The following is a 23,778-nucleotide window of genomic DNA, read 5'->3' on the forward strand; positions in this document are numbered from 1 at the left end:
CAGATTTTGAGGTTCTAGCTGTAATTGACAAGTTTACTGTAATTGACAAGTTTACTTCCATTGATTAAGGAATAGTTTCATTGATTTTACTGGGATTGCACTACAAAAGACTGGCTGTGGGTTGCATTCTTAACCTGTTAAATTCCTTGGTATACAATATCTTCAGCCCTTTTAAATGTGTGTGTGTGTGTATATATATGTGTGTGTGTGTGTGTATGTATATATCCTATTTATCTATCTACATTTTTCTTTGAAGCAGATACTCAATGTAACTTACAGAAATAAAATCAATAAAACATATAAAACCAGTAGAAACATTAAAAATAAACACAGAAAGCACCTAGAAGGAGAGCTAAATAATTATCATGAATTAGATTGCCATGGTTAAATTATAGGTGATACCTTCAGAGGACTGGGAAACTGGAAAGGGTTGGGGAGGGAGAGCCCTGATATGTGGCAGCAGACATTCCCTTTCTATCCCATTTTGAGGTCATTGGAGAGGGTGGAATTGTTACTTGCATGGTGTGCAACTGCAGCAAGGTGCAGGCAAGAAAATGCCGTTTGAACTCAGTGCCATTTAACGTCCTGATAAACGTTATAACCTCCTAATTGGAAGTAAGTCCCATTGACATCAGTGGAACTAACATCCAAGTTAATGTGTTTAGGCTCTGGGTGTCCAAAAACCAAACTTTAATTGTGGAAAGCACCTAAAATGCCATTACTGAAGATGTGGGATTAAATTCTGTCTTCATGCGGACTGAGAATGAAGTATATTTTCATATTCTGCTTGAAAACACACACAGAGATAGATAGATAGATAGATAGATAGATACACACACACACACAGAGAGAGACAATATGAGAACTAAAATTACTCTCGTCATCACTTTCAATAGGTTTTCTGTTAAATGTCTCTGGGGTGGGGTTTGTTAGCTTGTGTTATATCCACAATGCTTTAAGGTTTAATTTCCTTTTTCTGTATAAAATGTGGACATATTTGCACAATCTAAAACCAACAGCACCTCCTGAGTTATGTATACAGGAATCCTGGAGCCATTGCAACCTATTGTGTTAAATGCTTTATTTAGACAAGTAATACAAAAATCTGGGAGGGTATTAGAAAATGTTCTACAAAAAATGGGCACAGCATTTTAAACATTGCTGCTGTTTGTGCAGTTGTAGTGAAGATCATGCCTCCATATTCAAAAGTAACCCCTTAGCAGACTTCATCATTTTCCAGTGATATGAGAATCTCCAATTTCCATCTTAGCTCTCCTTATCAGCACTCCCTCACCCCCACCCCAATGATCATGTAGAACAAAGGTGGGCAACTTGTAGCCCTCCAGGTGTTTTGGCCTACAACTCCCATCAGCCCTAGTCAACATAGTCAATGGCGAGGGATGGTGGGAGTTGTAAGCCAAAACATCTGGAGGGTCGCCAGTTACTCACCCCCTGACATAGAAGAAAACATAAGACTCCAATCTCTTAGACAATGCTTAGTGTTCAGAAAGTATCCCTAGCTCCCAGTCTTGCTGTTGGGTGGACATTGCCCAGTCATGCAAGGGATGGGAATGGTTTCCAGCAGTCAAATGTTGAAGTTATTTAAAGTTTCAGTTGTTGATTTAAAAATGCAGGCTTTTCTGTTGAGGCTATGAAGCAAAGCTATGGCAAGTACAGCCTGGGCAATACCTGACTGGTCACGGTAGAGCCAACAAGGTATCTAGTAGGTAAGGGGAGGGGCTAGGGGCAAGGACTTAGCCACAGCAAAACATGGTTAGCTATGGGTGGAGAACCTGGAGTTTATTGGCTTTGTATCCAGTGTTGTATCCGATCTTAGTCTAACTCATCTTATTTATTTCAGTTGGTCTGCTCTAAGTAGGACCAAGATTAGATATAACCCTTTACTAGTTAAATAGAAAACATAGTTTTACTGATCAGACCAGTAAAATACTGGCTGTTTGGCAAACCAGTGAAGCCACAAGACACATCAGGGGTGTATGTGCTTATCTTGAGCTGTTGAATGAGGGGAGCATTAACCCGAACAGCTAGAGCAGGCTGATGGAAACTTCCTAGCTATACATTTGCATCATATAGGAAGTGATTGTTGGAGAAGTAAAAGGGAAGGTAAAATGCAACTGTTTTCAGTCTTACAAATATTTTTAAAGCATTAGAAAACCCTTTGTAAATAATATTTGGCTATCCTTGCAAAAGAGGGCTGCTGGCAGGCATGATGCTGTGTTCTTCATCATTTGTGTTTGATGTGCATTTACAGTGTCCATTTATGGAATTTGGTTTTATGATAAGGAAGAATGCCAAAGAATTGCAGAGCTCATGAAAAAGTAAGTGTTGATGGGCAAAGAAGGCCTTTGGGGATTTTATTTGTTTGTATTTTGCATGTTATATCACTGTTACTGTAGTGAACATTTTATCATTAAGTCTCTCTAGGTTAAAATTGCCAACGTAGACTCTCAGATCACACAGAAAATCAACTAAGGCTGCAGTCCTTTGCATGTTTAAACAGAAAAACGTCCTACAACTCCCAGCATTCCCTCAATGGCTAGGTTGTGCTGGGACTTGTAGGATTTTTTTCTGTCTAAACATGCTTAGGATTGCACAATAAGGGCCAGATATGCTGACTGGGGACTGGTGGGAGTTATAGTGTTTTTCCTCCCCTGTGTAAACATGTATAGGATTGTGCCTTAAGACTGAAGTCCTACATGGAAGTAAGTCTCATTGATTTCAGTAATACGTTCTTTAATTTTTATAAATATATTTTGGAGTAGTTGAGTGAAAGTTTTCTTTATTGGAGGAGGAGAGCTTTATTTTCTTTAACATAATTATTTTAATCACTTTGGGGAGGAAAAATGCCAGGTATTTACAAATTTAGGTAAATGTTAATTTTTTTGTATCTCTTTAGGCATTTTATTTTGCATGGTTTGAATTGCTGTTGCCCTTCCTTAGATTGGCAAATGCAAAAACAGGCACATTTATTTCCTAACAGTTTCAAATAGGGGTGATTTTAAATTAACCTGCTGAAACAGATGCTTTAATACCTTCAATAAAAATTGAATTATACAACCAAATCACGGACCAGACATTTTCAATAAAGATTATATATGTGCTTAATATCATACATAGAGATTGGTTTTAATGCACTGACAAGAAAGGGAAGAGGGAATCATGCTGCCATATGTGTGGGGTAATGAAAACTGGGCCACGTGCATGAGCCTTCCAGTTACTTTGATTCCCATGTTTCTTTCTGTATCTAACGTCATGTTCTACAGTTGGTCAGATAGAGCATGTTTGGGCTATAACTTTCTAAAGCTGTTTAGGTAAAGTCCAGTAAATTATTATTATTATTTAATAGATTTATATACCACCTACCATATTAAAATATCTTTAAGTGGTTTACAAAGAGAATTGATTAGAATACATTAAAGTAAACATTTCTAAAAAACATTAAAACCAAATACTCACAAAATAATACCCTGTTTATGTTCTAATAAATCAACTTTTCCCAACCTGGTGGCCTCCAGATGTGTTGGACTGCAATTCCCACCATCCCCAACCAGCTGCCTATAGCTGAGGTTGATGAAAATTGCTGTTCAACATATCTGGAGAACACCAGGCTGGGGAAGGTTGATCTAAATCCTAAATCCTAATCCTTAGCAAATCAGCCTCACTATTTCCCGCATGCAAAGTTTGAGCAAAGTCTCTACTCAACTTCTTTGGGAAATGGCCCACAGAGATACGAACACATGAAGCACCCTGCTGGATCACTCCAAGGTTCTATTTAGTCCAGTGCCCTGTTGTTGTTATTATTATTATTATTATTATTATTATTATTATTATTATTTATATAGCACCATCAATGTACATGGTGCTGTACAGAGTAAAACAGTAAACAGCAATACCCTGCCGCATAGGCTTACAATCACCTGAAGTACTTTCAACAGATGATGACTGTTCAGAAAGTTGAACATCCATTAGTCTGATCTGTCCAGGAAGCCCAGAAGTAGTGCATGAAGGAAACATCTCTCTCCTCCCACCCCCAAATATTTGGCCTTCAGAGACATACTACTTCTGAGCAATGGGGCATCATTTTACTATCATGGCTAATTGTTTTACTTATTTATTCCTTATGTTTATACCCCACCTTTCCATCAAAAAAATGTTCCTCATGACCAATTCTCCATGAATTTCTCTAACCCTTTTAAAAGATCATCTGAGTTAGTGTTCATCACCACATCTTTTGATTAATTGCATAAATTAATTATATTTGGTTTACAAAAGTTCTTTTTCTGTTCTGAATTTACTACCAATCAATTTGATTGGATGAACCGGAGTTCTGGTATTATGAGAAGGAAAAATTTTTTCTCTCACCCCATAAAGCATTCATAATTTTTAAAACGCTGCCATCTCTCCCCTTAAGTGGTATTTTTCCCAATTTAAAAAGCCACAAATAATACCCTCATGGGGAAGTTGCTTCTTGATCATTTTGGTTTCTCCATTTCTACTGCTATTATATCCTCTTTGAGAGATACTGTACCCCGTATTCCAAATGGAGCCACACCATAGGTTTATATGAAGTCATGATGATGTTGATAGTTTTAAGTCCTTTCCTAATAATTTCCAACACTAATGGCACAGTCCTATTGGATCTGCTCTGGGTACTCATAAGCCTCCAAACTCAGAGGCTTACATGTAGCCAATGCATGTGCTTCCTGCTCTGTGTTTTAGCTAGATGGGCATTTTTGCCCATCTAGAGGAGGCTTCGGGGAAGGGAAGGAGGCTGGGGACAGCGCTCAGATCCCCGACTCCCTAGTCTCCTCCCCTCCCCATCAACTGACAGTCCCCTTTTCACCCCTGGCTGCAAGGGGGGAAGCTTGGTTTCTTGGCCCCCAAGGTTGGAGTGCTGTCTCCAGCCTCCGATCCAGGAACCTGAAATATCCTATGCCCCCCAGACGCTGTCTGTTGGCCATAGGATTGCTCTCCCCGTTGCCTTTTGACTGCAATGGCTTACTGAGTTGACATTTTCAGTAAGCTATCTACCATGTTTCAAAGGTCTCTTTCCTGGGTTAGTCACAGCCAATTCAAACCCCACCTTATTTAGCTATTTATATTTGAAATAAATAAACCATCTTTCGTCCACAAGGGATCCCAGGGTTGTGTACACAACATTTTAAACAAATCCAATATAACCCCCCTAATACACTTATAAATTAAAAGGAAAAAAGGGGGGAAACAGAGCAGCAACAGCCAACAGAACAAATAAAAACACAATTTTCAATTACGTTTTTTAAAATTAACATTTGAAAATTTTAACTTTATATAACTTTTACATTTTTAAATGTCTGGGCCAGAAGGAACATTTTCATTTGACTCTGACAAGAAAAGTTGGTGCCAATCATACCTCCTTTGTTAGGGCATTCCAAAGTTGTGCTACTACTTCAGAGAAGACCCTCTCTTTTTAAAATGCATTGTGTATTTCTTCCACTGATGATACTCAGAGAAGGGCCTCCTTTGAAGATCTTAATGAATGGGAAGAGGTGGCCCTTCAGGTATTTGGGCCCCAAGTTGTTTAGGGTTTTAAAAGTGCTAACCAGCACCTTAAATTGTGCTTGGTAGCAAATAGGGAGTCAATGTAATTTCTCAAAAATTGTGGTAATGTGGCTTCATTGAGATGAACCAGTCAGAATTCTGGCTTCTGAATTTTGCACAAGTTGAAGCTTCCAAACCATTTTCGAGTGCAGCTCCACATATAATGCATTACATTAACCCAACCTGGATGTTAACAAGTAATCACTATGGCAAAGCTATCCTTATCCAGGAAAGGCTGCAGCTGCTGAAAGGTGTTTTGACCCACTGAGGCCACTTGGATCTCTAATGACAATATTGGATCAAGAAGCACTCCCAAGCTGCGCGCCATCAATCCTGAGTGCCTCCATCTTTCAGGATTCAGTTTCAGTTTATTGGCCCTCATTCATCCCATCATTGAGTCTAGACAGTGGTTCATCACCTCCACAGCCTCACCTGATTCAGATGAGAAACAGAGCTTTGTGTTATCAGCATATTGATGACACCTTCCTCCAGTTCCCCAGCAGCTTCATATGTTAAAGAGCATTGGGAGCATGTGTTCCACAACTCAAATAAGATTGAGCAGAGGTCCCCAAATACTACGTTCTGAAATCGACCTTGCAGATAAGAGGGGAACCACCATATCTCCATGACCCCCAACTCTTGAAGCTGGTCCAGCAAGATGCCGTGGTCGATGATATCAAAAGCCACTGAAAGTTCAAGGAGAATCAACAGGGTTGTGCTGTCCTTGTCACTCTTCAGACAGAGGTTGTCTGTCAGGGTGACCATGTCTATTTCAGTGCCAACCCCCCTGCCTAAACCGCAATTGAAATAAATCCAGATAATCTGTTTCATCTCAAAGAGCCTGGACCTGGACCACCCAAAAGGGGGATATTTGTGACCAGGCGATAGTTGTTACAAGCTTCTAGGTGCAGCGAGGCTTTCTTAAGAAGTGACCTCACAACAGCCAGCTTCAAGCCAGGCAGGACCTCTCAATGAGGCATTAATAACCTCCTGGACTCACCAGTCACTCCCCTTCTGCTGGATGTAAGAAGCCAAGATGGGCAACAATCAACAATACAGAGGGTTTGGACTGACTTCTCCAAGCACCTTGTCTACACCCTCAGACTGCAGCAACTAAAACTGATCCCATTGAATCAGACCCTAGAATCATAGAATAGTAGAGTGGGAAGGGGCCTAAAAGAACATTGAGTTCAACCCCCTGCTCAATGCAGGAATCCATCTTAAAGCATACCTGACAGATGGCTGACCAGCTGCATCTTGAATGCCTCTAGGGTGGGAGAGCCCACTAACTGCCTAGGTAATTGGTTCCATTGTCGTACTGCTCTAACAGGAAGTTTTAGACCAAATGGTGCTCTGCACACAACTTCTGGAACTATCAATGAAAGTGTCTGTATCAGAGTGATTATGAGTGATTTTATCCTCAAAATGCATAGCAGGCCTTCAAGGATTTCAACACATCCCATATATGAACTTCTTGTCTCAATGTGTAACACTTTGCTCTCACTTACTTAAATGTAATTTGCCATTTTCTTGTCCATTCACTCAGTTTGGAGAGAGCCTGCTGGAGTTCCTCACAGTCTGCTTTGAATTTCACATCCTGAGTAATTTAGTTTCATCTACAAACTTGGCAATCTCACTGCTCACCCTTGACTTCAGGTCATTTATGAATAAGTTAAATAGTACCACATGATAAAGATGCCACAATATAGTCTTTAAGATACTACAGAACTAGATAGGGGCAGTCAACCTATTTTGGTCCAGGTGATGGATCTCCCCCACCAAGCTGGTGGGCCAGAAGACAGCACAGGGGTGGGGCTTCACCCAAAGCCCTTCTGTCTCCCATGACATCATCACACCAGCCTGACCTACTTTTTCTTTTCTCCATGTAGAGAGAGGCATGGAGCAAGCAACTTGATTGGCACTTGCAGAAACTGGTTCCTTCAAGTGCTGGCTGAGTCCTTCCCATGCCGCTCGTGTCCCAAACAGGCACAAGCGGCTTAAGAAGGGACTTGGCTGGTGTTTGCAGGACCTGGTCTGGAAGCCCCGTCTGAATCACCTGCCACCTTCCTGTGCTGCTCATGTCCTTATTGGGGCATGAGTGCTGCAGGAAGAGAGTTGGCTAGGGTTTGAAGAGATAACAAAGGGAATCCTCTTCATGCTGCTCAGAGATAGCAAAGGAATTCCTTTTCACGCTACTTACTCTTCCAGTGGTAGAGCGCAAGGGGGAATCCTCTGGTTTTCTCAGGTCAGAGTTTGGAGATAACATGGGATTCCTTTCCCAAGGACTGTAGGCAGGACTTGGGAAGAGACCGGATTGGGCCATCCCACAGGCCAAATCAGGCCCATGGGCTGGAGAGTGCCTTCCACTCTACTAGAAGCTTTTACCCATATTCTTAACATATTCCATCCACTTTGTCCAATAGAATTATATCTGAGGAAGGAAAAGAGGACTGCTTTATATTTTAGTATTGTTTTTTTTACCATGAACAACACTGCAATAGATACTGTACATCAGGAAGAAGGAATAGTTTACATAAGATTTTGGGAGAAATCATCTCTCAGAAACCATACATTCTTGGCAGCTAAATTTTGTTCAGCTCACCCTGCAGTTGTTGGTGATTAAATGACTCTCAGACTCCTAATTTATTTCAGTTAAAAGACTAATTTGTAGGGTGTTTGTATTACAGTAAACCATGTTTAGTCAGTTATAATAGCATTTTATCTAGTTAAAACTACACTGTAGTTCGGCCAAGATACTATGTGTTAGAATACTCAGCAGTTTGCAGCAATTATAAAACAGTTGGGGCAAGAAATTGGTCATTTACTAGCAGTTAAAGACTTATTTGCGTGTGTTTGCCACGCTACCATCACCAACAATCATAAAATGAACTGCAATTTAATGTACCTCCTGGCCATACGAGCTGTGATTGAGTTGGAGATATTCAAGTCTTTTTCAGCTCAGCATGCTCAAAATGAGAGAAAACACATTATCAACCTTAGGCAAAATTTACTTTTTCATTTAGGATAGAATGGGGAAAGAAATACTAAAACCATTCCTAATGTCTGCTAAATAATTTGAAGCAATTTGGGAACAAGCTCTATTTTCTCATTCATTTCTGACTTCACCCTTCGTTTCCAGTTTAACTCAGCAAGAACAACTGAAAGCGCAGCAGGGGGCCGGCATAGGAATTTCCCCAGTAACCCTGAATTTGGGTGACAGCAAAGAAGTGGATATCCTACGGATGCTCACTAAAGCCAAAGATGAATATACCAAGGTGAGACTTATCATGCATAAATCCATACTATACTCTCTTTTTGTCTGTTAGATCCACCATTCCTTGAGTTATGCAGCTATCTAAAAGGTCAATTTCTTATTTTTCCATAACATTCACACGTTGGCACCAAGCCAGAGCGCCCAGGATGCGGGAGCAGTGGGGCCCAGCTTGGCATCAACAGGAAGCGGCTGAGGGCCTTTGGCCCCCTTTTCTGAAACTCCAGTGAGCGCTAGGTGGCTGCCATTGTGAATCAGACACTGCCTTTGGGGGGAACTTGGCCATTGAGGGCACAGAGTAGTCTTCAAGTCCTTCCTGTGCCCTCATTGGCCAAGTCTCACCCAAAGGCAGCATCTGATTGGTTCAGATCACTACTACTCAAAATGTAAATTAAAAGAATCTTTTAAAATGGGGTGTCTCTTCCTTTTGCCAGTGGAGCCGGTCAGGTAGGTGAGTGGGTGGGTGGGTGAGGAGAACTATGGTGGTAGCTGTGGCAATCATGGCCCTTCTGAGCTTCTTAGACTCAGTTGCCCGCCCATGCTGACCGCTGATGCTGGTCCCATTCCTGCTGATGTAGGAGCCAATGGGCTTAGAAACATGGGTTTATGAATGAGATCTGGGGTTTTTCTAGCAAGGAAGCAGGACTCAAAGCTGGAGCCAGGTGCTTGGACACAACTATTGAAACTGCAGAGGAGCTGTCCACAGCGGAGGCACAGTAAGAAGCAAAGAACTGGGCGGTGTAGGTGTTGTGCCTGACAAGCAGCAACTGGCGATTCCTTTAGCAAGCCTTGCAGCCCCATCCTTCCATGTGCCTAAGTGGGGACCCTAATGCTAGAAGCACTTGAATCAAAAGGTGATGGTGGCCGTTTGCTTAGATGGCTTTAAAAATATCTATTATTTATTTAGTATCTTTATATACCATCTTTCTGCTAATGAATTTTAAAATAATGGCTTATCTTTTAATATCCACAATACAAAAGGAAAAAAGGACAGAGAGAAGAGAATAATAAGCAAATTAAAGTACCGTGGTCACTACATGAGACAGTTCCAGGAGCGGAAGTGCCACATGGCATTAGAGAAACTCATTAAGGATAGGTCTGTCAGTGGCTATTAGTCATGTCAACTGAATGTAATCTCCATGTTCAAAGGCATATAACTTTAAATACCAGATTCTGGGGACAAAGAAGCCCTGGAGGAGGGCTGTGGCCTCCATGCCCTGCTTCTAGGCCTCTCAGAGGCAACTGCTGGCCATGACTGGAAACAAGAAGTTGGACTAGATGGGTAAGTGCTCTGCTCCAATAGGGCTCGTCTTAAGTTCTTGTTGTTTTCTTGCGAGAAATCAAGCTTGCCTACACCAAGAGTGATTATATGGCCAACAATATAAAAATGCCGTTGGTGATTTACCTCAGTTAGCTTCATTGTCTTTATAGCACTGTGACCTATAGAGCTTTATGCTTGAAAGCAAGAGCTTAAGATTCTTTAAGAGTGGAAGGAAAGGAAAGGAACCTCTCGTGCAAGCACTGACTCATTACTGACTCTTGGAGGGACGCCAGCGTTCACTGACGTTTTCTTGGCAGGCCTTATAGCGAGGTGGTTTGCCGTTGCCTTCCCCGGCTGTTATTACCTTTCCCCCAGCTAACTGGGTACTCATTTTACCGACCACGGGAGGATGGAAGGCTGAGTTGACCCAAGCCGGCTGCATGAAACCAGCTTCCGTTGGGATCGAACTCAGGCCGTGGGGAGAGTTTCAGCTGCAGAAACTGCTGCTTTACCGCTCTGCGCCACAGTGAGGAGCTTTCAAATCCCTTTGCCGCCTGGCTATCTGGTGCAGGTGTTGATAAAAAGAACCTTTGGTTTAAGACAAGGTGTTTAAAAATGTAACTAATTTGCCCAAAAGCTTGAAAATTGAAACAAGGCAATTAACTTCCATGCCATATAAGCAATGAACTACCATCTACATGCAGTTGAATAGTTCCCTTTCCATTCTGTTGTACAAGGTACCAGAACCAAAATGTCCTGAATAAACAAAAGATGCATCCTTGGCCAGACTATTTTAAAATGTACCCTCCCTGATTAAAATTGGCTGCCAACTGATTAAGCTTTGAGTTGAGTAATAAAACCAATCAAAGCTGGCAGTCCCAAAGAATAAGCCAAATAAATAAATAAATCTCACTTAAAAATGAAATGATTCGTTGGGATCAAAACTACTTCTGAAGCCTGGTGTGCTTTATCCCTGTCTTGCTGAACATCTCCAACCTAAACTAGTTTGCTTGGAAGTAAATCCCAGTGATATCAATAGTGCTTCATTCCAGGTAAGAATTCTTAGGATCACAAGCTAAGAGAGTCAGACATAATGATTTACAATACTAGTGTTTGTTGTTTGATTCATATTAAAATCCATTTAACTAATTTGAGCTGCCATTATTGAAAGACCTGTGAATCATAGTTTTTGGGAAAGTCTTGAAAAATACTGATGTCTGATCAAATAATTCACGATGGGTGGTTGCCTTCTATAGAGAGACTTAATTGTCTTTTTTATTGCACAGAAGATTGTATAGAAGAATGTAAACATACTAAAGTGATTTCCCTTCTTCTGTCTTTACTATTTAAGACATTTGTTTGAAAACAATATATTTGAAGGATGAGTCAGGCCATTCCTGCTACTTAGTTCCCCTCCACGCCGCCACTTACATTTCTTTATCATAATTTGTTGCCAAGGAAATACTATGTCACAGAGAATTTTATCTTCGAAGCTGCGATGAGGTACAAGAACAGCTGTCTTCTCAAAGCTGGAGATCATGTGCATTAGGCTGAGCAGAGGTGACACATTTTACAGTTTCTTTTGCATCAAATACCTATGTACCCCCGGCCCACTATGGTCCTCAAAATAGCTGTTTTACATTTGAATCAAAATTCTTTGTGCTGGAATCAGCTTGTCTATCCTGCTTAGCCTCTCTTCTCATTGTGAAGAAAAGAGAGAGAGAAAAGATACAGAGACATTAAAAGTTAAACCAGAGAAATAAAGGAGTGAGTCCACTGTGGAATACAATTTACTGTTTTTGTTAATTGAACTTGTTATTGCAGCTACTTGTACCTTTTGCAGTTGTGTCATTGGTTTTTTATTGTTTTAATTTGTATTGATAAGTAGTTTGATTTTTTTAATGATTTTGCCTCCTCTAGAGACTTTAAATAGAACAGCGAAAAAGTATAAAGCATTTATACTTTTAATAAATAAGTAACAGCCATCAGGCGAACTTTAAGCTAGATCCATTCCCTTCCTTGATTTTACCGTTAAAACAAAGCCCTCTGTGGTATGGTTGATTTTTAGGATGAACCTGTTAAACGATCAGGAAGGCCCTCTATGGCCCTGTATATTGCCAGGATCTGCTTCCTACGCACAGGATTAGGGTTGCAATTTTACATTGATTGATTTAAAAAGCTTTTGATCTTTTAAAAAGGTCCCACCCTCCCTGATTAATTCACTTTTTTTTTTAAAAAAAAAAAGATGGTTAATGATTTGTAATGCAAGTATTTACAGATCCATGGGTAATTGTTACCTTCTTAGAAGAGGCATCCTTCTTTTTCTTTCTGGTAGGGTAATGCCTCATAAAAGATTATGCCTGCTGTGACATAAGTGTAAATCACCTAAAAACAAAGAGAAGATGCTTTTTTTCCTTCAGAACCATTGTATTCATATGCAAGTTTATGCAGATTCAATCAATTAAAGCTCACATGATTAATCAGCTATGTTTTTTGTAACCGTGACAGCCCTGCTTGGTATACTGTCACTCCACCTTGGAGAGCAGCCTGAATGCACAAGCAGTGATCGGTGTGGGCGTGGGTGTGTTTGTCTCATCTTTAACAAAGCATGTTGTTGTTTATTCGTTCAGTCGCTTCCGACTCTTCGTGACTTCATGGACCAGCCCATGCCAGAGCTTTCTGTCGGCCGTTGCCACCCCTAGGTCCCCCAAGGTCAAGTCTGTCACCTCCAGAATATCATCCATCCATCTTGCCCTTGGTCGGCCCCTCTTCCTTTTGCCTTCCACTTTCCCTAGCATCAGCATCTTCTCCAGGGTATCTCACAAAGCATATATCTCTTCTATAACTATGGCCATTTCTACATAGAAAATCTTAATACGATTGGAATGAGTGATTTAGCATAAGTGTCTTCTTGAGTTGTTCCACTGCCCTTGTGCTCAGTTCAAACTCAACTGTGCATCATGATCATTGAGGGGATATTTGTTATTTGTCAGCAAAAAATAAGGAGGGAATTTGGAGGATGAGCACTCTATAGAAACTTATAAAGCCTAAAACGTTATGCAAGTGTGGATTCTTCAGCAGGAAGTAGGAGACAAGTCCGGAGTTTTATTTTGTCATTCTTTGTCTTTCAGTTGCTCTTCCTCCTCCTCTGTGCACCCCTGGGAATGATAGTTCTTGTTTATATGTCTGTTCCTTTACCCCTTTGATTGTGAGACATGCTCAGTAACTTCAGTGCATCCTTTAATATCTTTCCATTTTTCTCTCTGGTGGTGATGAGTATCAGATTGCCATGTACAGAAGAAGTTATGTATTCAGGTTCTTAATTTTATCAAGTAACGTAGCCCCTTGAATGTGAAATGGATGAGAACTGTAATGGATCAGTTGGAAAAGTCTATTCCTTGCATTCCCTTGTCAGTGGTTTTGAGACCTCAGTGCCTGAAAGGCCAACTTCTACTGTATGAGGCTACCCAAATCTTACCTTCATTTTTGGAGGCCCTTCTCCACGTTCTTCTATCATTTGATGTTAGATGGTTGCAGATGGTGACCAGGAAAGGCCTTTTTGTTTGTGATGACCCATGTATGGAATTCCCTCCCAAGAGAAGCTCACCTAGTGCCAACTTCGGGGGGTTTTGGTGACTGCTGAAGACGTTTTATTAGCTCAAACTTGTATAGCTGTTTTTTTTAATGGTATTTTATTGTTCTGCTCAATTTTAATGGTTGGTATGATCATGCTTTTTGCTATTTTAATTTTATATTTTATTGTATTTGTTTTATGCTTTTAAGCCCTCAGGTGATAGGTGGGAGTACATGTACCACGACACTGGTGGGCGAAAAGGGAATAAACCATTTGTATCAGTCTTCTACAACCCTGTGTTCCAGATGTTCCTCAAGTATGATGAGGTGTGAATCATCATGTGGTTTTTCAGGAACCCTTCCTGAGGGCATGTCTAGACCAGGGGAGGGATGATCTCGCAATATTCTGCTCGTGAGATTCCCGGGAGGAAGGCGGGATGTCGCACCCGCCATTTTCTTTCCCCCTCTTTTTTTTACAGAAGGATGAGTGCATGTGCACTCAAACTTAATGTGAGTTTTTAAAAAATCCCCGTTCCTGTTCCCCCCACCCCCAATGGGCACGGAGTGCCTGAAGAGCTGTGTGCCCTGTGCTCTGTTCCTGCCTCCTCGCGTTTATTCACAAGGATGTGGGATGAAGCCGGGACGGTTGCCCAAACCTCCCACGGTCTCAGGTTGATCCTGAGACCACGAGAAGAATCCGGCTAAAAGGGCTGGAGAAATGGAAGGATCATCCCTCCCTGCTCTCGGGATCCCCTGTGCATCATCTGGATGCACAGGGACGATCCCGGGACAACGAATGGTCTAGCATGCCCAAAATCTAGTGAAAAAATACATTTTTATTCTTACAGATTTTAGGGTCAATTCTACCCCTATTGGAATGACTGAGGAAACTAAACAACTATGCAGAAGATGCTATGGGTCAAAGCGACCTCACAAAATGCTGTGCAGTTATTAGTTACTCTTTATGCCTGTATATGCTTAGACCTGTTCCTTTCATTTCTTGTGAGAAGGGGGCGCAGATGGTGGAAACAAAATATTTTGTCCAATTGTATAATAGACAAATTACTCACTTTTCTTAATATCACTACAAATGGTTTTAGGGGTCAATAGAACTCCACAGGTGTGCAGACTCCTTCTACAAGCCTGATTTTTTAAAAAAATCGTTTTCTCTCATAACATCCTTTGTGACCCAGCAAACTTATTCCCCCCCCATCTTCTTTGCAGACTTCATATTGAACAATACTTATTAATTTGGCTTTTGGGGTTATTTTGACCCCAATTGCTCTTGCAGATATTTGCAAGCAATCTGCACTTTCCCCTCAGCAGGTGGCCATTCATAATGGCAACTTTCAGTCAAGAATCTTTTGATGACCGCTTTTCTCTGTTTGCAGAAAGAACTTTGTTGAGTTTTGTCTCAGGCATGTTCATAACCTACAAGCCCAGAGCCACAGTGACAGTGAAGCTGCAGTCTCTTACCTGGGAATAAGACTGATTGAATTCAATGGGACGTACTTTTGAGTAGACAAGTATAGGATTGTGCTTAATTATCCTTTTATTAAGTGCATGAAGATGCATCAATTTCAGACAACAAGTTCATGCCTGAGATAATTCTTTAGACACCTGTGATCAGGAGGTCTTCACATAAACTTCCAAATGCGTGATCAAACAGTGGCCAGTGGTATGTTTTTTTTCTTTCCAAATATGGTACGCATTGCCTGTTTAAATGCAATGCCTACATTGGTTGGCAGCTGAAGAACCCACAATGGAGTGGACATCCCAAGAAATGTATCCTCCTGATAGACCTGTAGACCTGGATCTAGAGTTGATCAAACCCTGGGTTAGGTCTAGTGGCATTGGCAGTTTGCTTACGACATTGAGAACTGTAGGCTCAGAACTGGTGGGATCTTCCGCTGCTGATGCTTATAAAAGGGGCAGGTGTCGTTCTGGTAAAGGCAATAATAGAAAATCTCAGCAATTTATGTAACTGTTTTGTTTGTCCAATTCATGCAGTTGTGAAATGTGGTAATCGTTAGCATGTGGTATGTTTGTAAATTTTGTTATTTCAGGTAATTCACAACTCTTCTTTATTGCAAGTTCAAAACAAAAAATCCACTGTTAATATCAAATACAACCTAGAATTTGAAGCCTCTATTGTTAAAACATACTTTTTTGCTTTTAAATAGTGTATGAAAAGCTTCTCACATATATCTTTTCTGTACTTACGTTGCATGTGCCTCATGCTCCTAGAAAATCAAATTGTCTTCGCTTCAAGCATCCTTGATCCTCATGGCCATTTTTCAATTTGTCAGTTGTGTTTTCTCTTCCCATTTAACTATATTTGTTTTCATGATAACGGAGTTCTTGGGAAGGATCATTGCTCTGGAAAACAAAATGTATTGTTTTTGTGTATTGCAGTGTATGACATGCTCAGAGCCAAAACAGATAACTAGCTCTTCTGCTATATATAGCAACCCCAACTTGATCAAACCAATTCCAGTGAAGCCAAGTGAAACTCCGCACCAATGTATATCCGAACACGTCCAGGTATGCTAGTTTATTTGCGCTCTTGACTCATACTGCTGCGGACTTAAAGGGCTTACGAGACAGTCTGCATAAGAGCCTTTCCACACCATGAAAAAAAGTTACTTTGGTAACTATATCTGTCATCATGTCTAGTTCTGTTTTCACACCAGCCTGATAGCAGTTTCCTATGTCCTAGTGGTCGTGGGTATCTTTGCCACAGATAGTCATATAGCTGTTTCTGCTGTGAGGCAAATCATCCCCTGTGATATCAGTGACTTTTGGATGGGCAGGTGAAATCAAAGAACTACCAGGGGGGAGGGGGCAGCAAAAAAAAATAATCAAACTTCAAGTATAACCTCATGGGATCTGGGTTAGCGGGGACCAACCAAGAGTAGGGAGGTTGGAGAAATCTGCAATGGAACCAAATGAGTTTGGATTTTTATGAATCCAACCTGGGGATTCCACAATGGACCTGCTTTTTCCCTGTCTCAGGTGGAGTCTGTGGACTTGTGGACCATTTTCCTAACCTTTGGGAATTTTGTGCAAATTTTGTCATAGAAAAAATATGCAAAAATAAAAAAAATACCCAGCCAAAAATGTGCATTTCTGCCATAGGGTAAAGTGTGAAAATGTGCACTTTGGGGGAATTCGTACACATGTGAATTTGCACAAATTCGCATTTGTGCAAGTTTGGAAACTGAAATAAATTCCAATGCTGTTGATGGGAGGATGACAGAATGAAAGGTACCTGACAATTACACTTCCCCTTGATGACTTTATGTGTCAACACGAGGTCAGGAGTGGAGTTGCAAGGTTGGACCACACATCCCTGGGTCCCTCCATACTTACTGCAAAACTTTTGGTGAATGCTTGAAGAGAGCTTGTTATAATTCAACCGTACACTTTATGTTCAAAACTGCCAGTTGTGGGCTGTCTGAATTTAAAATATCACCACAGCCAAAACTCCATATACATAGACATAGAATTTACTCTTAGTGTTTTAGAATGCAAGCATACATATTTGTATACCCAGTAACAATGCACAAATGAGAACATATTTCAGTGTATGATATTTCAGTGTAAGACCAATTCTGGCACACTTGCATTGGCAACCTGTATGCTTCCGAGCCCAATTCAAGGTTCTACTTTTTAGATATCTAAATCGTTTTAAATTTTGTATATTTATATTTTAATGCTGTATTTTATGCTGTATTTTATTATCTCATGAATTGTTGTAAACTGCCCAGAGAGTTTTGGCTATTGAGCAGTACAGAAATGATGATGATACGAAGTACCAGGAGATGACTGTTTCCACTACACAAAGTCTTTCCCAAGTCCACATTCTAAATCCCTGGGGAAAATCTGTTCTACTTTGAATGTGTCATTGCCAAGTCCAAACCTTCTTTATTCTGTGATAATATGAATCCTCCCAATCATCAAAGTCCTCTGCAAAAATATACAATTTTCACTATATATTTCTCTTAATCATAAACATAACTATTTAGAAAACATACAACTCTTACCAACCGAATGCCAAGCAAACTTTTATCATAACCAGGCTATCTATAGTTCAGCTTCTCCTTTACAGCCCAAGGACAGATGAATTACCTAACTCAGATTAGTTACAATTTAGCGGTCTACTGAGTATGCACTCTTGCTTTGTAATGTTAAAAAGCAAATGCCGACCACAGGGACTCTAGACCATTGAAAAAGTTCAACCCTACCAGGCTGAATTCAACCCCTACCCTCAGTATTTTAGTAAGCAAGACAGAGCACATTCTCTACGCTTGGGTAAAGATGCTTCCAAGCTATTGAACTGAAGCTCCTTACACTAGGTTAATGCTTATTTAAAGCTGTGCTATATTAAGTGATCTTTTGTACACCTCTGTCTAATCTTACGCCTTCAGCTACCTCCAGATAAAGAGAAATGCACTGAACAAAACCACTGGCAGCTGTTGACGGTGGTTCACTGGAGATTTTAAAAAAGGGGCTTCTGCTGCTGCTGGGTGGTGATTGTGTAAGTGAGGGCACCAATACCCAATGACAGAGGAACAGGAGCCGCTAGCTCAGCACCATGCAAGTGTGTGGCTCCTGAATGGCTAAGAATAGTTCCTAGTAGAGCTAGAAGCATACCTTACCACACCACCTCAAGTACCAAAACCCCAGCCGCTGCTTCTCCTCTATAAACAGTGTCAGGTGGGTGCAGTTGGTGATGAAGAACGATGATGCAGGAGCAATTGCCCCCGATCCACACCACCTCCCCTGCAACTGTCCTCTGACCACTTTTCAATCCTCCAGGGTTCCAGACTCATGTTTTTGCTGCAGACAGGAAGGCTGTAGAAGATCCATTTGTTTAGCTCTTGGAGAACAGACCGTGGTATCGGCTGTTCTATCCTTTCCTTTGATGCTGCTAGCCAAGCCTTATTTTGCCTTCACTATTATTAAACAAGTGTTCTTTTCTCCTCCGCAGAACATAGACCCTGAACCACAGCACCTATCCCTAACAACACTCTTTGGAAAGCAGGAAAAATCTAGCATATACCAAGATACCTTAGAGCAGCCACAGAAGCGTCACTCAGAACACTTTCCTCTGAGGCAGGGCGTTGTGCGCTCTTTGTCCTATGAGGAACCTGGGAGACTTTCTCCCACAGCAGAGAAGCAGCTTTGTCCGGCCATTCAAAAACTGATGGTGCGTGGGGCAGAGCTTCACCCTGTCTGTGAACTCCCTGAGCACCGGCTGTGTGAGAATGGCAGCATCCCTTCTGTGGGGGAAGTTTTCACTGGACTCTTCCAGCCCGTGACTTCCCATAGCATGAGGACATCTCATCCAGTCCAGGACGCAGCCTGCACTCAGAGCTTACTGCAGCAACTGCAAGGTCAGTCGGTACAGATGACAAAAATGGAATCCAGCAATGTAGGGCCAGCAAGTTCAATTGCATCAGTCTTCAGCATGACTCCCGCTGCCTCCTCAGTGGCCCAGGTCAAGAGCATCACCCAGCCACATATGATGTACTTCAATGGCTCCCTCCCTGGCCAGACTCTGGGGCCTCCAGCCCTTGGTAAAGAACAACCCAAACTTCCTGGGCAGTCGCTTCCTCTCTCTGGGAACCAGCCTGGCAACTCTGGAGTAATTTCACCGCAGGAGTTATTAAAGAAACTCCAGATAGTGCAGCAGGAGCAACAGTTACATGTATCCAGTCGGCCAACCTTGGCAGCTAAGTTTCCTGTGGTTACTCAGAGCACAACTGCTCTGAAACCTTTGGATTCCTGGATGGACAAGGTTTCAAGCACAGAAAAGCAGCCTCCTCTTTTTCAGGTAAACCAACAATAGATTTGGTAGGATCCGAGAATCTTGATCAACAGGCTATTTGTTTGTCTACTTTCAGTATTTAAAACCAAAGTTACATCTTTCTCTTTCTGTAGCAAGACAATAGCTTAAATATTGGCCCATACTACTGATCTGTGAATCCTCCTCCCCAGTTCATCTCAGCAACCATTTGGGCTAAGCTTTAGTTCCCCCCCTCCTCAAGTATTCAGAAAGAAGATTTCAAAAACATTGTACTTGCCTGTCTTAGTCTAACCTGAGGAATGAAGTCCCCTAATCATGCTTCAGAGAAAACTACAAAAATAATTATCCTATGCATGCTTAAACGCAGACAGGCAGTGGCCCTTGTGCCTTCTCTGCTGTGATTCCTGCCCCCTCCTTTCAAGTAAGGGTTTTCCCCCCTTGGAAAAAATAAGAGAGGGAACAAGCAGGAAAGGGCTTTTAGCAGCAAGGCTGTGGGCGAACACCATTTCAAATCAGCCCCTGATTCAAAAGATCTAGAGTTCTTGAAAGAAATGGGGCATGGTTTTTCAGGTGGAAGAACTACACATTTTGAGCTGAACTTCATTAGCATCGTTAGGCCATGCCCAATAATGGCCATTCACAGGTCTAAAGTGGGTTGCTGGCCCCTTCAGTCCCTGTTTGGCTTATGTGAAAGATGTCATATATGTCAGTCTTCCCCAACCTTGAGGCCCCCAGATGTTTTGGACTACATCTACCATCATCCCTGATCATTGGCCTTGCTGACTGGGGCTGATGGGAGTTATAGGACACCAATTTGGGGAAGGAAGATATATTTATTTATTTATTTATTTATTTAAAACATTTGTATCCCGCTCTATATCATTAAGTTCTCAGGGTGGCATACAGATAAAAGCATATAGAATAAAATAATAAATATGCACAGTTAAAAACAAATTAAACCATGAACCAAGTTAAAACAATATATAATTTAAAAGCAGTAAAAACAATTAAAACAGTTAAAACAATGTGCCATCTTAGTGAATTCAGACTGCTTTAAGCATATATAGGCATAAAGAAGGAAATCCGGATTTTCGTAGCCTTATATGTATGGAATATAGTTATGCTATCCCATTGGTTTCTTAACTGGTTTATAATTAGTTATACAGTTTTCTTGGGTTGCATACTTTGCTGCTGTCACATTGCATCCACATGAATCTTTTTAAAAGGCATTTCTCAATTATAACAGGATTGCTTTCCCTCTGCACCCACCTCCCACCAAAGTTAAATCATCTCTTTAATAATCCTCGGAAATCTCACACTTGAGCAAATTGGATTTGTGCAGCTGGGAGGGCCTGGCCTCTGGCTTTTTCTTTTGTCATACAGACTGCCATTTCCTCAGCTCCTCCTCAACAGACTTCTGCCAAGCACACTATTAAATAAAACTGGAAGTAAAGCCTATTGTTAAGCTGTATAATTTGAACTAATAGAAAGCGTGAAAATGCGAGAGATGTCAAAACAAGAAAAGTTGGAATTGATGACTCATTGGCCCTGCGTTTGAGGAATAAAAAAATTGACGCTTATGACATTTGGATTAAAATGAGATGGGAAAACAACAGTTTGGGACAGAAATTGATAATCGCTTCGTGATGTGAAGTTTTAATAAGATTGTTGATGTTATGCACGACATGGACAGCAAAGCCCATGCGTAGATTGAAATAGCTGGCTGTTTTATTACATAACTAGTATGTGCCCACAATTATGATGGGGAAAATCAATCCTTAGAGAAGGCCTTTATAGCTCAGGGATCACTAGCAGGGGGTTGTAGGAGACATTTTCACACCATATGGAATTCCACTCAATGAAGCTGGGCTGCCCAGAGGTAGGGGACAGGTTTTATTCCCACCACAGCTGCATCCCCAAATGCAGCACTTTTCCCCATAGAAATCAGTGGGAGCCATTCATTTTGACAGGAGAAAGTAAAGGTGTGTACTCAGGGAGACCAGAGAGTGGAAGTTAAATCCTACCCCTGATGATACCATTTTCTTGTTGGAAGCAGGGTTTTTCTCTCTTGAACAGTGTTGCTGATTTGAGTCAGTTTACTTTGCTCCACAGAACATAATGGAAGTCACCAGGGACTATCCTGTGCCTGTCTGCATAGGTCCTCCCTCCCATGAGTTCTGTTTTATGGTTGTGTTAGAGGAAAGGTAGTCAAGTTGTGGCCTTCCAGATATTTTGGCCTACATCTTCCATCAGCCCTAGCCAGCTGAGCTAATGATGAGGAATTTGCAGGCCGAAATGTCTGGAGGGCCACATGTTGTCTACCTCTGTGTTAGAGTCAGATTCACGCAGTAATGTCAGAGTCAAAGGTCCAGATTCCCATTCAGCATATGCCCAGGGGCTCAAAACACTTTTAGAGAAAAAACACCAGTTTAGATGAAGACAGTGGTAGAAACAATGGTTAATTTTAAATATTACCACTTATCATCTAATCCCAAATGTGCCATCCTTACACATTTTACATCCCAAATCTCATTACCACCACCACCATAAACCTCCAGTTCCTTTCTCTTAGGCCTGAGTACCCCCTGAAGCTTTTAAACTCTGCAGTACCTAAGCTCTCTTCCCTTGTGCTACTGATTGCCCTCCCGAATCCTTCCGCATGCTCAGACAGCTTTCCCTGAACATCAGTCTTCTTGCCAGCCTACATTGTAGTTGTCAGGGTACTTAGAAAACTGCAGTCCCCAGGGACTTGGAACACTGCTGAGTATGCTTATGAAAATGTCCTTCGTTCCAAGATTCCTCAGATATAGTTTTCTAGGTCTCCTGTTAATAATAGCTAGTTCCTAGCTTTGTCTCTTTGTCACATTCTAGTATAGATCTACCTAGCATAATGTCCATAGGTCTCATTGGAGCGTAAGAACTTAGGAGCTCTAGGGAACTACATTTGCCAGGTGTCTTGATGCCCATAGTGCTACTATATAATGAGGGCTGCAGCTGCAGAGAGGGCTAATGTGAAGGCTCAACAAATTACAAACTGAGCTCTAACTTTGAAGAGGTTTGGGCTCAGCTCCTAATTAGCTCCAAAGTTCCAAACTGGGAAGGTTTGTACTGGAAACTCTCAACTTCCAAACTTCAGCTATATCACTTGTGCCCATTATACAAAAAGATATAAATCTGTAAAGATTTCAGAACTAGAGGTGTGAAGGCCCGGAAGTAAACTGGAAAAACTCAGGGAGGGGGGATGTTTTTTCCCCTATCCATTTTCCCCCCAAGCACTATTTTTGTTTTTTCCAAAAAAAAAAACTGGAAAAAAAATGAGCAGCCTTGGATTATGAAATATTTTATTTTAGAATTTAAGATCGGTTTTATTCCCCCCACAATGATTTCTAAATTAGTGTAATAAGACACAAACCTTCCTTTGCCTCCAGTTATTCCTGCTTCTTCTAGCTTCTAGGATGATCCACATGTTTCAGGGACTACTTGCTGAGGTTTCCTCTGGTCAAACATAAAATAGGAACCTAAAAGATGGGATGTATTACTTGGTTTGCTCAGACAATTATCATGTTTGTTATATTCCCCAATCTGGTGCCCTCTAGATGTTTTGGACTACAGTGCCAATTGGCCATATTTCCCGAGTCTGATGGAAGTTCAAATTCAAAATACCTGGAAGGCACCAGGTTATGGAAGACTGTCCTAAAACAACAAAATGACTTTAGTTATGTAAAAAGGACTATTGCTTATTTCTCAAGTTCCCCAAATTTCCATTTTTTCCAACATTCTCTCCATCTGGAAAAAAAAAATCCCCCCATGGCTTTGGAATTTATGGAAATTTTACATCTCTATTCAGGACAAGTATTATTGTTACTCTGTACTCTAATGTGCTGCCAGCCGGCTGAAGACTTGTTTGTCACAGTAGCTAAGGACAAACATTTCAATCAAGTAGTCTTGGCACAGTCACACTTGCAGATGTTCAGGCAAACCAGATCAAAGAAGATCCTGATAATAAACGCACCCAAAAGTCTGTTCCCTAGAATTGCTTATCATTTGGTATTGCATCTGCTCCCACCATCTTACAAAGGACAGTGGACCAAATTTTAGAAGACCCCACCAGATACAGCTTGTCACCTAGACAACATTTTGAATATTGGGGAAGACTTGAACAAACATGTATTAAAAAGGGTCGTCGTAAGTTCCTGCAGTAACTGGATTCTGCAATTTGCACTTCCTTAAGACAAGACCTATTATCAGTCTAGTTGGCTT

General features: G+C 41.2%; 1 protein-coding gene across 2 annotated transcripts in view; it reads left to right on the top strand.

Annotated features, from left to right (window-relative positions):
* The window catches only part of DCP1B (decapping mRNA 1B), a 49,378-nt gene that overhangs the window by 19,697 nt on the left and 5,903 nt on the right, over window positions 1-23,778 (top strand). Inside the window, exons 2-6 of one of the 2 annotated variants that reach the window (XM_063134897.1) lie at window positions 2,273-2,339; window positions 7,148-7,257; window positions 8,741-8,876; window positions 16,122-16,250; window positions 18,700-19,545. In XM_063134897.1, coding sequence (XP_062990967.1) covers window positions 2,310-2,339; window positions 7,148-7,257; window positions 8,741-8,876; window positions 16,122-16,250; window positions 18,700-19,545 — 1,251 coding nt within the window. In that variant the 5' untranslated portion in view covers window positions 2,273-2,309. The remainder of the gene's footprint in view (window positions 1-2,272; window positions 2,340-7,147; window positions 7,258-8,740; window positions 8,877-16,121; window positions 16,251-18,699; window positions 19,546-23,778) is intronic. The other variant, XM_063134896.1, reaches the window with a different exon arrangement.

The sequence above is a fragment of the Elgaria multicarinata genome, chromosome 9, assembly GCF_023053635.1.
Source record: "Elgaria multicarinata webbii isolate HBS135686 ecotype San Diego chromosome 9, rElgMul1.1.pri, whole genome shotgun sequence".
In the NCBI taxonomy this organism is placed as follows: domain Eukaryota; kingdom Metazoa; phylum Chordata; class Lepidosauria; order Squamata; family Anguidae; genus Elgaria; species Elgaria multicarinata.